Source organism: Coregonus lavaretus (genome assembly GCF_964263955.1).
Source record: "Coregonus lavaretus genome assembly, chromosome: 31".
NCBI lineage: Eukaryota > Metazoa > Chordata > Actinopteri > Salmoniformes > Salmonidae > Coregonus > Coregonus lavaretus.
The window spans coordinates 24,123,368-24,137,712 of NC_140018.1; the positions used below are offsets into that span (position 1 = coordinate 24,123,368).

The following is a 14,345-nucleotide window of genomic DNA, read 5'->3' on the forward strand; positions in this document are numbered from 1 at the left end:
CATTACCACTACATCCAACTCTAGGTAGCCTACATAAGGGATGTCTAGACCATTTGCTGCTTTTAGCACAAGCCAACGACAATCTTGCAGCAGACCTACACCTTGAGCTTCAAACATCTCTTTAAAGAAACTCTCTGTGATCGTGCACTCCATGGAACCTGTATCAATCAAACAGTTTGTCTCTACACCTCCTATTAACAGCTTCATCACAGGGCAATGACCGACTAGTCGTGGGAATGCTTCACCCTGTGGTTTATTAGCTGAAGATCCCTCCCCCACATTTGGTTTTCCACAACCGATACGTGGCCCTCGGCCGAGCTGGCATGGTTTGCCTGCTGCCCCCTTGCTAGGCTGGGGTTCACATTCTGGTTACAAAACATTATCATTTGAAACAAATTGGTTTGGCAAATGAGTCATAAACTGGGGTTTTCCTCCCCCTTCTAGGCTGAGAACCCTGAGGACCTTGTAGGTTAGCCACTGCATCCACAAGTGTTTTATGTTGAGTTTGCTGAGTTTAAACAGTTTCAAGTAGCTGCACTAGTACTGGGTATGTCTGACTCTTAACCAATGTGGCTTCACAATCAACTGGATCCTGCGCCTCACGATAAGATTTAGGTTTTCCCTAAGAAGTTCCCTCGTCAGCCCAGTGAAGGGGCTGTACATCTAGGAAAGATGGGTTTGGGCTTTGTCTAATCATTTTCTTTAGGTCTCTACATAATGCTTTGTCTTTTACATTTTCAGTAAATACATTTCTGAGTGTCTTTTCCTAATCTTGAAAGGCCTTGGAACCTCTTCAAACAGACTCCCCTCTTCTAAAAACCTTCTCCAGCACCTCCAAGAGACTGTCTTAGAACGAATACTAGAAGGTCTGTATTTTATCTCTTGTTTAGCTCGCCCTTCCAAATAAAAATAAACTGCCGCACATGGATCCAGAGAAGTTGGCAGATGTATTTGTTGAAAAGGCACAGCACTATTTCATGATCTACATAACAAACAAAAAACGCACACAAAAAACTCATTCAGTTAAAGGAGAAATTAGGGTTAAGCGCCTTGCTCAAGTGCACAGACAGATTTTTCACATAGTCGACTAAGTGATTCAAACCAGCAACCTTTTGGTTACTGGCCCAACGCTCTTAACCACTAGGCTACCTGCCGCCCTCAACCCAGTTGTCGATAGCCTATGCATCTAATCTCCTCTAACATTCCTAGACATATGAGATATTTATGTCACAACTCAGCAATTTCTTATCATGTATTAGAACATCCCAGTTTTTACTGCATACGCCACACCCCATGCTGGTAAAAGGGTGTAACAGAAATGAAATATCTATGCAATACATTCAATTAGTGTTACACAACAGAGTCAGAGAGCACTCTATTGTATTTGGGATCTCTTGTTATTATTGTGAGGTCTACACTGTATGGCTTTCATCAGCATGGATCTATACATGAGAAAACAAATTAAGAAGATAGACAGTGATTCAACTGGACAATCAGCAAAATGCATCTTTATCAAACTGTCTGTGTTTGTCATTAAGTGCATCTAAGCTAATGAAGGTCTGCTACACCCCTGCCTAACCTTTGATCCAATCAGGTAGAACATCTCGACCACATTGAGGAGCAAAGAGACACAAACCATTACATGCATGAGGATGATAAAGATAGCCTTCTCAGTGTGCCGTGATATGAATCACTCCACACGGTCTCCCTTACATGGATATCCAGCGTATTTAATATTTTTGGGCAACACAAAGCCATACAGGTAATACTGACCCACTATGAATCCAACCTCAAATAGAATCTTAAAAAACACATTGGACATGTTACTGACAAGCAAGGTCCCCTTTATGTGAACTTTCCCCTTGTCATTAGAGTATTTCAGGGTGATTTCACAATTCCATTATTTCCTTTTGATTGTTGGTGTCTTAGTTTGTTCTCCATGCGGATGACGTGCAGGACGCGAGCCAGGTAGACCCGAGTTGTGGTGGAGATGAAGATGATCTGAAGGACCATGAAGCAGATGTGGGAGATGGGGAAAGCCCGGTCTTAGCACAAACTCTTACAGCCCGGTGAAAGTGTTTTACAGACCAGATAGGATTGTTCATCTCCCCATACTTTGTCGATCCCTGCCACCAGCACCAGCAGTCTAAACACAAACAGGACCTTCAGTCAAACATTCCCAACAACCATAGAGTGGGATTGTACTTTGTCTAACAGGGAGGCAAGAAAGGACCAGTCCCCCATGATTCAAGTGTGGCTAAATGGTCAAAGAGAAGATAAAAAAAGAAAACATGATAATAATGGTGTTATTACACAGGTAAGAAAAGTAGTCAGCCAATGTTCTATGTAAAAGAAATTGCTGCAGCGTAAGCTAAAGGATACAGTACTTGCTGAATATAACTGTTAAATATACCAAAGCAGCTTTCTTACCTCAGAGGTGAGCACAGTCTCCTCACACCAGTTATTTTCTACTGAATTCTCTCTTGATTAATTGGATTCTCTCCTCTTACAGCTTGTATCATTATGATGTCAACACCGTCCACCCCCATACTCGCTGACACCCTGCACGACTTTCATTCCTCTTCACAAATGTTTAAACCAAGGAAGGCGGAACTCATGATCTTCCTCAGAACTGCTAATTCAACCAAATATTTCATAATTGGTCAGTCAACACCCAATGCCTCATCCCTGTGAAGTAATCAAATGTAAATGCAAAAGGTAATGGTCGATTCACGGATGTTATCAAACACGATCCATGGTATTTGGTACCTACCTACTGTATAGCGAGTAGGCAACTGTACTGTACATAAAAACTGAACCACCGCATTTCACAGATTCTTCGCTATGTTTGCGTTGATCTTTCCTTTTTGACTTTTCAAAGATGCCTAACATCAACAGATGTGTTTTCTCATGGAGGAGCTCAGCTGTGTACAATCATTTCAAGTACTGACACAAACATTCAGATAAGACAAACATCCGGTAAGAATCACTCACTTTCTGCAGACAATACAGTCAGAGAGGGTTTAATAACTCCACAGTGTGTTTGGATCTCACATGTTTAGATCTTCTTTGTGCTGACGTTAACATGAGGTGAGGGTAAAGTGTCAAAGTTCATCCACTTTTCGAGGAAGAGAGACATCTTCGTGAAGTGATAAAATTGTTGCATGGATCAAATTCATAGGTAAAGTCTGATTGGTGTAGAAGTGTGACCACAAGCACGCAGTATGACTGTGAGTCAGGCTGACCAAACCCATCAGGTTTATAAGAATGGCCTACCATTAAAGTCTTTCAATATCCTCATCCCATGTGCACAAACATTAATGCTCGCCTCCGGCTTGTAGATGAAAAGGAATTTCTCATCTGAGCAACAAAAATGGTGAGTAAATTGCAAATCTGGTTATGTTTGTACAAATTGAGGATAATACAGTATCTCATGTAAATGTAGATATCAATAGAAATATACAGTATATATCATAGATTTGGATTAGAAATGGTTTTAACTTAATTTAAAAATAGTGCTGTGAAACAAATGTACTTCTCCAGTCTGTTTGACAGCTCACTAGGCTACTATCAAAGTTAACGTATAATCTTGGTATGATTACACTATTTCTCTATGAAGGGATTCCTGAATGAAATTTAATTTCACTTCTCCTTTTCTTATTCCATAGATAATCAGCCGCAATGGGGGACTGGTCATATCTTTCTAAGTTACTGGACAAGGTGCAGTCCCACTCAACGCCCATTGGGAAGATATGGATGAGTGTCCTGTTTATCTTCAGGATTATGGTTCTGGGTGCTGCAGCAGACAGTGTGTGGGGCGACAAACAGTCTGATTTCTACTGCAACAACGAAGAACCTGGGTGTGAGAATGTGTGCAATGACTGGGCCTTCCCCATCTCACACATCCGTTTCTGGGTCATGCAGATCATATTAGTCTCCACTCCAACTCTTCTGTACCTGGGCCATGCCATGCATGTCATCCACCAGGAGGTCAAGATGAGGGAGGCACTGCAGAGCCAAGTTGACAATGGCATGTTGAAGAGGCCCAAATACACAGATGATCAAGGGAATACTGCTGCGTAGCTACATGACCCAGTTGCTCTTTAAGATAGTGTTAGACCTCACTTTTATTGTGGGACAGTACTACTTATACGGGTTTGTCATGAAATCCTTCTTCCAATGTTAACAAGAGCCCTGTTCCAAACTTGTCCCGTCCTACGGAGAAGACCATTTTCATAATCTTCATGCTTGTTGTGGCCTGTGTGTCTCTGCTTTTGAATGTGATCGAGGTGTTTTATTTGATTTGCACCAGAGCAAAATGTGGAGCCAAGAAACAGTACCCACTGCATTTTAACTCAGCTGAGAACCCAGCCACCCTCTACAATCCAGCATCAGCATGGCAAGGTAACCTGGATGAACATAAAGATCGCTCACCCACCCCTTCACAGAGTCCAGAGGGAAGCTGAACTGTTGGAGGAAGAGAAAAACACTTGTTAGGCTTCCAATAGATTTCACTTGATTATATTCTGCTCTGTGAGGTGACATACTGTCCCGAGTGGCGCAGTAGTCTAAGGCACTGCATCGCAGTGCTAGCTGTGCCACTAGAGATCCTGGTTTGAATCCAGGCTCTGCGAACGGGAGACCCATAGGGCGGCGCACAATTGGCCCAGCGTCGTCCAGGGTAGGGGAGGGAATGGCCGGCAGGGATGTAGCTCAGTTGGTAGAGCATGGCGTTTGCAACGCCAGGGTTGTGGGTTTGATTCCCACGGGGGGCCAGTATGAAAAATACAAAAATAATGTATGCACTAACTGTAAGTCGCTCTGGATAAGAGTGTCTGCTAAATGACTAAAATGTAATGTAATGGGTGGCCTACAAGTAATATAAAAAGTGTAAAGTTACATTCCAGTGTATTGAGTATGTGTTTGTTAAATAATTTGCATTAGCCTACCTTGTAACTGAATGTTGTTCATATTACAGTTTGTTTCTATGCTGACACTGCGATGACAAATGTTTGGCAGGCTTTGTATGCTCTGTTGAAAATAAAAAAGGACTGTGAAAGGAAATTTGAAAAACACCTCACAGCCGCACATTCCCAGAGCATACACTAGATGGAAGCATAAACTTGGTGATTGAGATCATGTGAACAGCACGGCTGATCTGCAGTATAGGCTATAGTCTTATCTATAGCTCTAGATCTATGTACATAAACACATGCAACAGAAGTTACCTTTGATGTCAAAGTTCCATATTATCAGTGCAACAACAAATCGTTAGACTTCTTGATTAATTACTCTCATCTTGATTAATGTTTGACACTTTTGGTCCGTGTCATTACCAGTGGTGTAAAGTACTTAAGTAAAACTACTTTAAAGTACTACTTAAGTAGTTTATTGGGGTATCTGTACTTTATTTTACTATTAATATTTTTGACAACTTTTACTTTTACTTCACTACATTCCTAAAGAAAATAATGTACTTTTTACTCCATACATTTCCCTGACACCCAAAAGTACTTGTTACATTTTGACAGGAAAAATGCTCCAATTCACACACTTATCAAGAGAACATCCCTGGTCATCCCTACTGCCTCTGATCTGGCAGACTCATTAAACACAAATGCTTAGTTTGTAAAATTGTGCCATCTGGTTTGTTTAACATAAGGAATTTGAAATGATATACTATATATACTTTTACTTTTGATACTTAAGTACATTTGAGCAATTCCATTTACTTTTGATACTTAAGTATATTTAAAACCAAATACTTTTAGAATTTTCCTCAATTAGTATTTTATTGGGTGACTTTCACTTTTACTTGAGTCATTTTCTATTAAGGTATCTTTACTTTTACTCAAGTATGACAATTGAATACTTGTTCCACCACTGGTCATTACAGATAAGAACAGTTGAACACATGATTATCAAACATGTTTAGCAACTATCTGTGGGCTTTGATCTACATGCGATGAATATTAATTATCTTAACCAATTAAAACATAGCCTACTCCACAACTAGGTTACTGGTTTACAGGTTTGCCCACATGACCTAATACAGAACGCTTTAGTATAGGCTGTAGACTTGATCTTGGTAAAGTTTACAATTCATACTGCTCTGAAAAAGGTGGTATTAATCTTTGTTATAAAAAAAACCACGTTCATTTTTCTATTACACAATTACATTTCAGTAGAAGAAAAGTACAGAAACCGAGCGTAAGGATGTCTAAGTCTTGACGTAGGGGTCAGGTGACTCCAAACTTTTCTCTCCATCGTTTATTTTTTTTCTCTCCCCCCGGCCCGTATGTGGACTGTTATAAGCAAGGAAAGTTTGACAAGTCAGTCTCAGTTTCTCCGTGGTCCCAAACTTGGATTTCAAGAAAGCGGTGACTGTTTTCAAGAAGTGACGGAGAAAGTCCTTAAGGGCTCTCTTCTGACTTCTCAATAACTTTCCAGGTAAGCTTTGCGCTATATCAACAGCCATTATTGACCTGAAGAAGTAAAAATTCGTATTTATATATATTTATCACTGGCAGAAGTTATGCGGAGAAACTAACTTGCGCTCAGAATCCAGACACACTGTGCCAATCCAGACGCATTGTATTTCTATAGGCTATCCGCTATAGTATGGTCCATAATATATCCTTTATAAAACGTTTTATTTTTTCTGGGTTTACCAAGGAAAAGTTTAAATGATCCATCTGTTTCTTTTGCTGTTTTATTTTTCCAATTTGGTGTGACTAGTGCTTTTAAGATAAACGAGTAATCTGAGGCAAATGACTCAAAGCAGCATGTGATGAATAATTATTACAAGCTTTATAGAGGACTTTAACTGAACTGTTTATAAGTTGTGACCTGGGGATTGATTTGTTTTAGAACAAACTAAATCGTAACCAAGCATATTGATATGTTTCATTGATATTTATCTTTAGCTTTATAGAAATACTTCATGAAATATGATCAAATTGGGCTACTCAGATTTTTAAAGGTCTTCTTTGCATCTGGAGAGCACAGTTTAAATCCTCTTCCAATGTAAAGAAATCTTGAAGTTGAGCTGATGTGCTTACAACCTTATAAATTGTGTGATTCACCCAACTTCTACTTTCATTGTTGTAATAACATCATTACAAGATCAGAGCTCTCAGGGGGATGATGGCATCAGTGGGTTTCTTACTCTAGATCAGCATTGTCTACATAGACGTTTTTTTTCTTCAAGTTTCCAAACGGTTCTGTGATATTAAATAGGCCTATAAATGACCCAGTGAAATTGATGCAACTATTTGTCAATTAATTTTATTTTAAAGGTTTTTATCATGGTACCATCATTGTTGAGTAAGAAGCAGTCCTTGGTTATTTTCCACTATACTGCGGTCCTCTTGTACAGTAGCCTATGCAGTATATTATTAGCTAAGTGAAGCCATGCTGTTGGTACACCCTCCAACAGATGGCTTCTACTGATCCAAGTTTGTTTATTGTGCACTCATTGCAGGGACATTATTGGTTTACTGGCATTATTCAGAATCTTTATTCAGATGGTATTCATGTTTACAAACTTGATTCCCATATGACATGCAGTGTGAGTTTATTATCTGTGAGAATTGGGTCTTTGTAGCGGAGCTAGGCAGGTCACTAATAAGCCTACAATGAACGGGGGCCCTGTGTTGTAGACTCAGAGGCTCAGAGAGAGCGTGTTCCAGACACTCCCCAGTCTGAGGCTTGAACTGAGAGCAGAGAGCTACAGTATCGTGCCTTAGTGCGGTGTCCTTTACCTTCATAGGCTGTATAGGTAGAGTTTCTACCAGCTTTTGGGAATGATATTTACTGAGGATGATAGTTAATGAGGATAAAAATGATATATCTATTATGAAGATCGTATAGTTATTATCTCAGCTTCATGTGTTATGTGAAGAACAGTAACTGTGTCTAACACTGCATGACATTTCTTTGAGACTGGGGGGTATTTGCATAGCATTCCTTAAATTACACAGTACAATACAATTTAACATTGACAAATGCTTTCATACACGCTATTTGACATCTTTTAATTTGGTCGGCATCTCTTATTTCTACGTTCTTTCATGTTTATTACAGTTGTTAACAAACAATGGTTTGATGAGGAACAGGTGCACGTTTTCATACCCAGCCGATGAAGGGGAAACAAATGTTTGCGCTTGTGTTTCACCAACCTGGACCCTATCATCTACCATTACACTATTCACTTACTCAGTATTTTAAGAAGTGCCATCAACACTGGTAGGACCACACAATGTGATTCTCCTCTCATCACTTTCAATAGGAAGACAATAGCCTTCAAATTCACTCTCTGGATTGAAGATTCATTAAGCATAATGCAAGGTAGTAGTTGACATTGGTCTTGTTCAGCCTTTTCCAGCAATTGCATTTGTTCTGTGCGTCACTACAGCCATCACACGATTCCTAGTCATTACACTTTTTCCTCAAACATTGAGATGTGTTTGATTCGATTCACAAATGTAACTTGAGATATAGTGATATATACTGTAAACATGTTTACTGTATATAGGAATGTTTAAAAAAAAAAGTTATTGCATTTAATGAACACTTACAATATCTTCATTATTTTCTGTCTAATTGCAGCTAAAACTCCATCATGGGTGACTGGAGTGCTTTGGGGAGGCTCCTGGACAAGGTTCAGGCTTACTCCACGGCTGGAGGGAAGGTGTGGCTCTCTGTCCTCTTCATCTTCAGGATCCTGGTGCTGGGGACAGCTGTGGAGTCTGCCTGGGGGGACGAGCAGTCCGCCTTCAAGTGCAACACCCAGCAACCTGGTTGTGAGAACGTGTGTTACGACAAATCCTTTCCTATATCACATGTAAGGTTCTGGGTGCTACAGATTATCTTTGTCTCGACACCGACTCTTCTCTACCTTGCCCATGTCTTCTACCTGTTGAGAATAGAGCAGAAGATTAACCGCAAAGAGGAAGGGCTGAAAAACATCCAGAACGATGGAGGCGACGTGGACGTACCTCTGAAGAAGATTGAGTTAAAAAAGCTCAAGCATGGGCTGGAAGAGCATGGAAAGGTTAAGATGAAGGGAGCCCTCTTGAGAACCTACATCGTCAGCATTTTTTTCAAGTCCATCTTTGAGGTGGGCTTCCTGGTCATACAGTGGTACATTTATGGCTTCAGCTTGGCTGCTGTCTACACCTGTGAGAGGTCCCCCTGCCCCCACAGAGTGGATTGTTTCCTCTCCAGGCCCACTGAGAAAACCGTCTTCATTATCTTTATGCTGGTGGTCTCTCTGGTCTCCTTGGTTCTGAATGTTATTGAGCTATTCTACGTGACATTCAAGAGGATCAAAGACCGTGTGAAGGGGAAACAACCGCCCGTCCACTACCCTGGCACGGGGACATTAAGCCACACTCCCAAGGATCTGTCCACCACTAAGTATGCCTACTATAATGGCTGTTCCTCTCCCACTGCTCCCCTGTCCCCAATGTCACCCCCGGGGTACAAGCTGGCCACTGGGGAGAGAACCAACTCCGTTCGCAACTACAACAAGCAAGCCAACGAGCAAAACTGGGCCAACTACAGCACGGAGCAGAACCGCCTGGGCCATAATGGCAGCACCATCTCCAACTCCCATGCACAGGCCTTTGACTTCCCTGACGACACCCAGGAGAGTAAGAAACTGACCCCGGGGCACGAGCTGCAGCCGTTGGCCCTGATGGATCCCAGGCCCTGCAGTCGAGCCAGCAGTCGCATGAGCAGTCGGCCAAGGCCAGACGATCTAGATGTCTAGCCCCTCCCCAGCCCCCCCTGTCGGTGGCCTTGGTGCCAGAGAACAGAGAGTACAAGGGGGGCGGGGCATAGCCCATTCACTGTCTTAACTAGCGAGTCAATAAAGAGACATTAAAATACTTACACTGTTGGAGGTACTATACATTTATTGATGACTTTGAAAGTAGTGGCGCTAACAAGCTTTAACAACAAAAACAACTAGTGGGCGAAGAACATGTTTCCCTGTTCTGATAACTGTGCCCACGTTTCACTTTAGAAGAATATGCCTTGGCAAAGTGTTAGTTATCATGTTTTTACCTGTAGGTTTCATTATATGGCCACACACAATGACATTCCATTTAGAAAGATTGCACTTCAATATAATAGCAATGTGTCTTTTTCCATGCTTTGCAAGTAGTTTGAAAACATTTGGCTTGTAAGTCTCCGTCACACTCATCTTCTGTATGACTTCCAAGTCTGTCTTGTAAAACAGGATTGTAAGAAGGATGCTAAGTTTCATGAATTAATATTTATTTATTAGTAAAAGTATGCAAGACATCCACCACTAGATACAAATGTACTACTATCCAAGGTCATATCCATATAAATGATATATTAAGTCACTACACCCAACTGCATATTTATTGATAATAATAAAAATTCAGCAATACAGTTTTCTCAACAAATAAGAGGTTGCTTTTATTATCGTGGACTGTCATTTCCTGATAAACTTTGAATTTATGTGGTGTTGGTTGTTTTATTTGATATTTGTGGGAAAGAGGTTTCTTTCAGATTGTGGACTCAAGCTGCTGTAAGAGAAATACAGAGCGACAGTTTTTATTGTTACATTTGGGTTTCGAAGCATCTTTGAAAGAAAGCATTTATTTTTTTCTCATTTTAAAGTGTACGTCTGCTTTTTATTTTCTTTCCTGTTGGATGGTAGAGGAGGGCAGTATAATGATTATTTGTGTTTTACCTTTGGAGTGACATTTTACTCAATGTAATCATTGCTGCTTGAGAGATAGATTTTAGTACTGTAAATCAAGCTAACTGTTTCACAAATGTGAGTTTTTAGAAGACTGCTTATAGAGCTGGACTAATATTTAGTCAAATATATTAAAAGTTATATGCCAATGTAGCTCCACAGCTACCAAACACTTTCAATTGGACATTTTCATGTTTTCTGTGTTTTTCTCTCTCCCAATTTTGCATCATAGTATTTCGGTACTTAAACAGAGAGTTTCATGGGTTATTCAGCTACAATGGTGTTTGCACTGAGATCTTGACTACGGTGTAATATGATGCAAAAAAGTGGCAAGTGTTTTCTGATATGCATGTTACTAATTTATTTTACAACACACCAGGCAGAAATCACTACAGTACATACATTCAGACAGTGCTTTTTTGTGACCGCTGGTTTCAATGATCTTGAAAGGCTAAAGCAAAGGGCCTCCATTCAGAGTACAAGACAAAGTTCGGTGTACATTTGTTTGATAATGTGGTCAGATAATGCCATTCCATGGAAATCCACTGTTGTACAGTGTGTAAGTGCATGATAGCAAGAATAAAAGCTCATTAATTATATATGTGAAAGGCTATTTTAACCAATAAAGATTTTTTCTTTCTTTACAAGTTTGTCATCATATGCACCTCATTTTGCCTTTCCTCTTCTTGATTCAGTCTGTGTCTTTAGTCCAGACTCATTGGGCCACCAGAAGTGCCTTAAAAATAGATCAATATTATGGTCAAAAGATACATTTGTCATGTGTTGAGACTACAGTATTGCCTTTCTTCTTTCATAGGTAACAACCCCCCCAAAAAGTATCATATATGATCCCCTGCTTGTGGATATTGAGAGAACAATAAGTGCTATATAGTATATGTAGTGAAAATGCCTTGGAGACTTTGAAAACTTCATAATATGAAAAGACTCAGCGCTTTTTGTGTTATCCAAGTTTCCTATTTAACCTTTCCACAAAGCTAAATAAAACCACATGTTTGGACCCAGTCTGTAGACCACGTGGCTGGAGCCAAACAAGAAAAGCTCTACTTTGATCCAATGCTAATTAATCTACATTTTTAATTTAACAATGAGTTTTTATTAGGGCTTTTAAACAAGATGACACTGGAAGACACAAAAACAGTTGAAACACACCATTTAAAAGAAAAATATTTATTACATAACGTATTTACATAACAGTAGATAGCAATTAAGAACTGTGGCCAGAGTTTGAAAAGTAACAGAGCAGCAGTTTACTCAATTAAGATAAAGTTATCTTAAACGTGTTTCAACAATCTGTATTCTCTGTTTAAAAGCAAATACATTGCTGTTGAGTACTAATGGCAGAAACAGTACAAACGCAAAACTAAATTAGCAAAACTAAATCACAGCATTTTTACATTTCAAACAGTAGTCCTAGTACATTGTAAAGCATTCAGAAGGTGATGGAAAACAACTACAACTTCTGACTCTGATGCAGATACTAACCACATGGATACTTGATAAATGTCAAATAAAGTCCTGGGATTGTAACTGCACTTGGTGCAGTGTTCAGGTTAGAAAGACTACGTTTTACAGTGTTTATGCATGTTTCATTGCGTATTTTTAGACAACAAGGATTCAAATGAGGACAGCTTTACAGCACTTCAAGCTTTATTTTCTTCACAGACTACTGTAAACCTCAATGTCTGAGTTACATTTCCACCGCCTGTACAGCCGTTCAGACCACAAGGCCAGGGTGGTGCTACCAATACATGGTAAAGCTGCTAACCTTCACTAAAAATCATGACGTAATCCCAGAGCTAGTAGAAACGGCTGGTGCCTGGTGTAGACCTCACGTAATATTTCACGTCACAAAATAAGCTTTTAGAAGTTATTTATTCCTTTAATCATGTCAGTGGGGTAGAAAATAGTTTTATTAAGCATCTTTGACAGATTAGCCATTCCCTTGTCCTCTAAAGGAAAGACAGCTTGCAAAACTACAGATAAATGGGTAGCACAACACATCAAAATTGAGATAAACTATTTACTGTATATGGTAGATACAGTCAGGCCCATAATTATTGGCACCTTTTGATAAAGATGAGCAAAAAAGACTGTATACAATATATAATACAAATACTGAGCTATATTGCATATTGCAAGCAAAATAGTCCCATAACCTCAAAGATCCACCACCATTTTTTACCATAAGTATGAGGTACTTTTCTGCAAATGCTTCTGTTTTTCAAATCCACCACTTAGATCGGAACCAGTGTTATGATCAGATGACATGAAAATAGAGCTCTTTGGCCACACACACCAGTGGTGATTTGGCGTTGAAAAACAGACGCATATGCAGAAAAGTACCTCATACCTATGGTAAAATATGGTGGTGAATTTTTGATGTTGTGGGGCAATTTTGCTTCCAATGGTCATGGGGCCCTTGTTAAGGTCAAGGGCATCATTTACTTTTTTTTTTGCCAAAAACCTGGTTGCCTCTGCCAGGAGGTCATATCCATATAAAAAACCCAATCTTTTTAAGATTTTGTATGATTATTTGTTCAACAAAATCTCTTTCTCTGAGCAATTTTATTACTATAACATAATATAATTTCCCCATTTTCTTCTGCATACAATACAGCTCAGTATTTGTATAAAAACAAATTATACTGTATTTTTTGCTCCTCTTTATCAAGGGTGCCAATAATTATGGACCTGACTATATATCATTCATCTCTCTCTCTGCAAAGTGCATTCGTTTTTGAACTGGCCTATGGAGTCTATAGCCAGACCATTAGCACCACTACTTGGACCTAATTGCTGTATTGTTTTTATTTTTTTTATTTTTTTACATGCCTTTCAGTTTCCCATGTCTTGTTAGGACAAAGCTGTGGACACAACACAGACTTGACCCTATTTACTTTATAGTCACAATTACTGGGTCAGCTAATAAACTTTGACATGCAGCTCTGGCAAAATCACTGCATGGAAATATCCCACCTGCTGCTAGCTGGCAGCGGCAGGGATTATAGGTGAAACAGAACATCGTGTTTCATCCCTTCAAGCAGGTCTTTCATCAGACTCAAACCGAGCGCGGAGAGTATAAATCCAGCCTGGATAATCCCAGCCATTCCACATGTATGTGAGAAAATGTGGGAGATCTCATATGTTTCAGTGGAAACTACAGTCAGTGTATGTGCTGCCTGTGTACTGTAACCTCAGATCTTCTTTAATAGGAAGATCCACAGTGAGTGCGGATATTATGCTCAGTCATGTTTTCTGAGCTGTCTACAAACTCCTGACTGTTTATATAAGCATAAGGAAAGGAAAACAATAGGATGCTTCCAATTTTAAATGGCAAGAGTAGCAGATCTCAAAGGGTCTCAGCTTTCTTTGTGGTTACAAATTGGATTCATACTGAATACATTTTCTTATAATTTTTCCACTGCTAGACGGAGGCCCCCAAACAGAGCACTGCGGTTTTATTAAACACGGGAATGCTGCTCCAATGTCTAATGAACACGAGAACATGCACTGAGTCAAAGTGGGTTTGTGCTAATGTACTTTTACTGTCAGTTAGACAAGCGCACAACACCATGCCCAATCTATT

General features: G+C 39.7%; 1 protein-coding gene and 2 pseudogenes across 3 annotated transcripts; 2 read left to right on the forward strand and 1 right to left on the reverse strand.

Moving 5' to 3' along the window:
- Positions 1-1,543: 1,543 nt before the first annotated feature.
- Positions 1,544-2,244, reverse strand: LOC311106813 (gap junction Cx32.2 protein-like; annotated as a pseudogene). The gene has a single exon. The product of its transcript is annotated as a gap junction Cx32.2 protein-like (transcript).
- Positions 2,245-3,681: 1,437 nt separating this feature from the next.
- On the forward strand, positions 3,682-4,466 carry LOC311106814 (gap junction Cx32.2 protein-like; annotated as a pseudogene). Its single transcript has one exon. The product of its transcript is annotated as a gap junction Cx32.2 protein-like (transcript).
- Positions 4,467-6,341: 1,875 nt separating this feature from the next.
- LOC311106679 (gap junction alpha-1 protein-like) lies at positions 6,342-10,494 on the forward strand. Its single transcript, XM_084149073.1, has 2 exons — positions 6,342-6,450; positions 8,611-10,494. The coding sequence occupies exon 2, from the start codon at positions 8,624-8,626 to the stop codon at positions 9,773-9,775; it is 1,152 nt and encodes a 383-aa protein (XP_084005199.1). The 5' UTR covers positions 6,342-6,450; positions 8,611-8,623; the 3' UTR covers positions 9,776-10,494.
- The last annotated feature ends 3,851 nt before the right edge of the window (positions 10,495-14,345 follow it).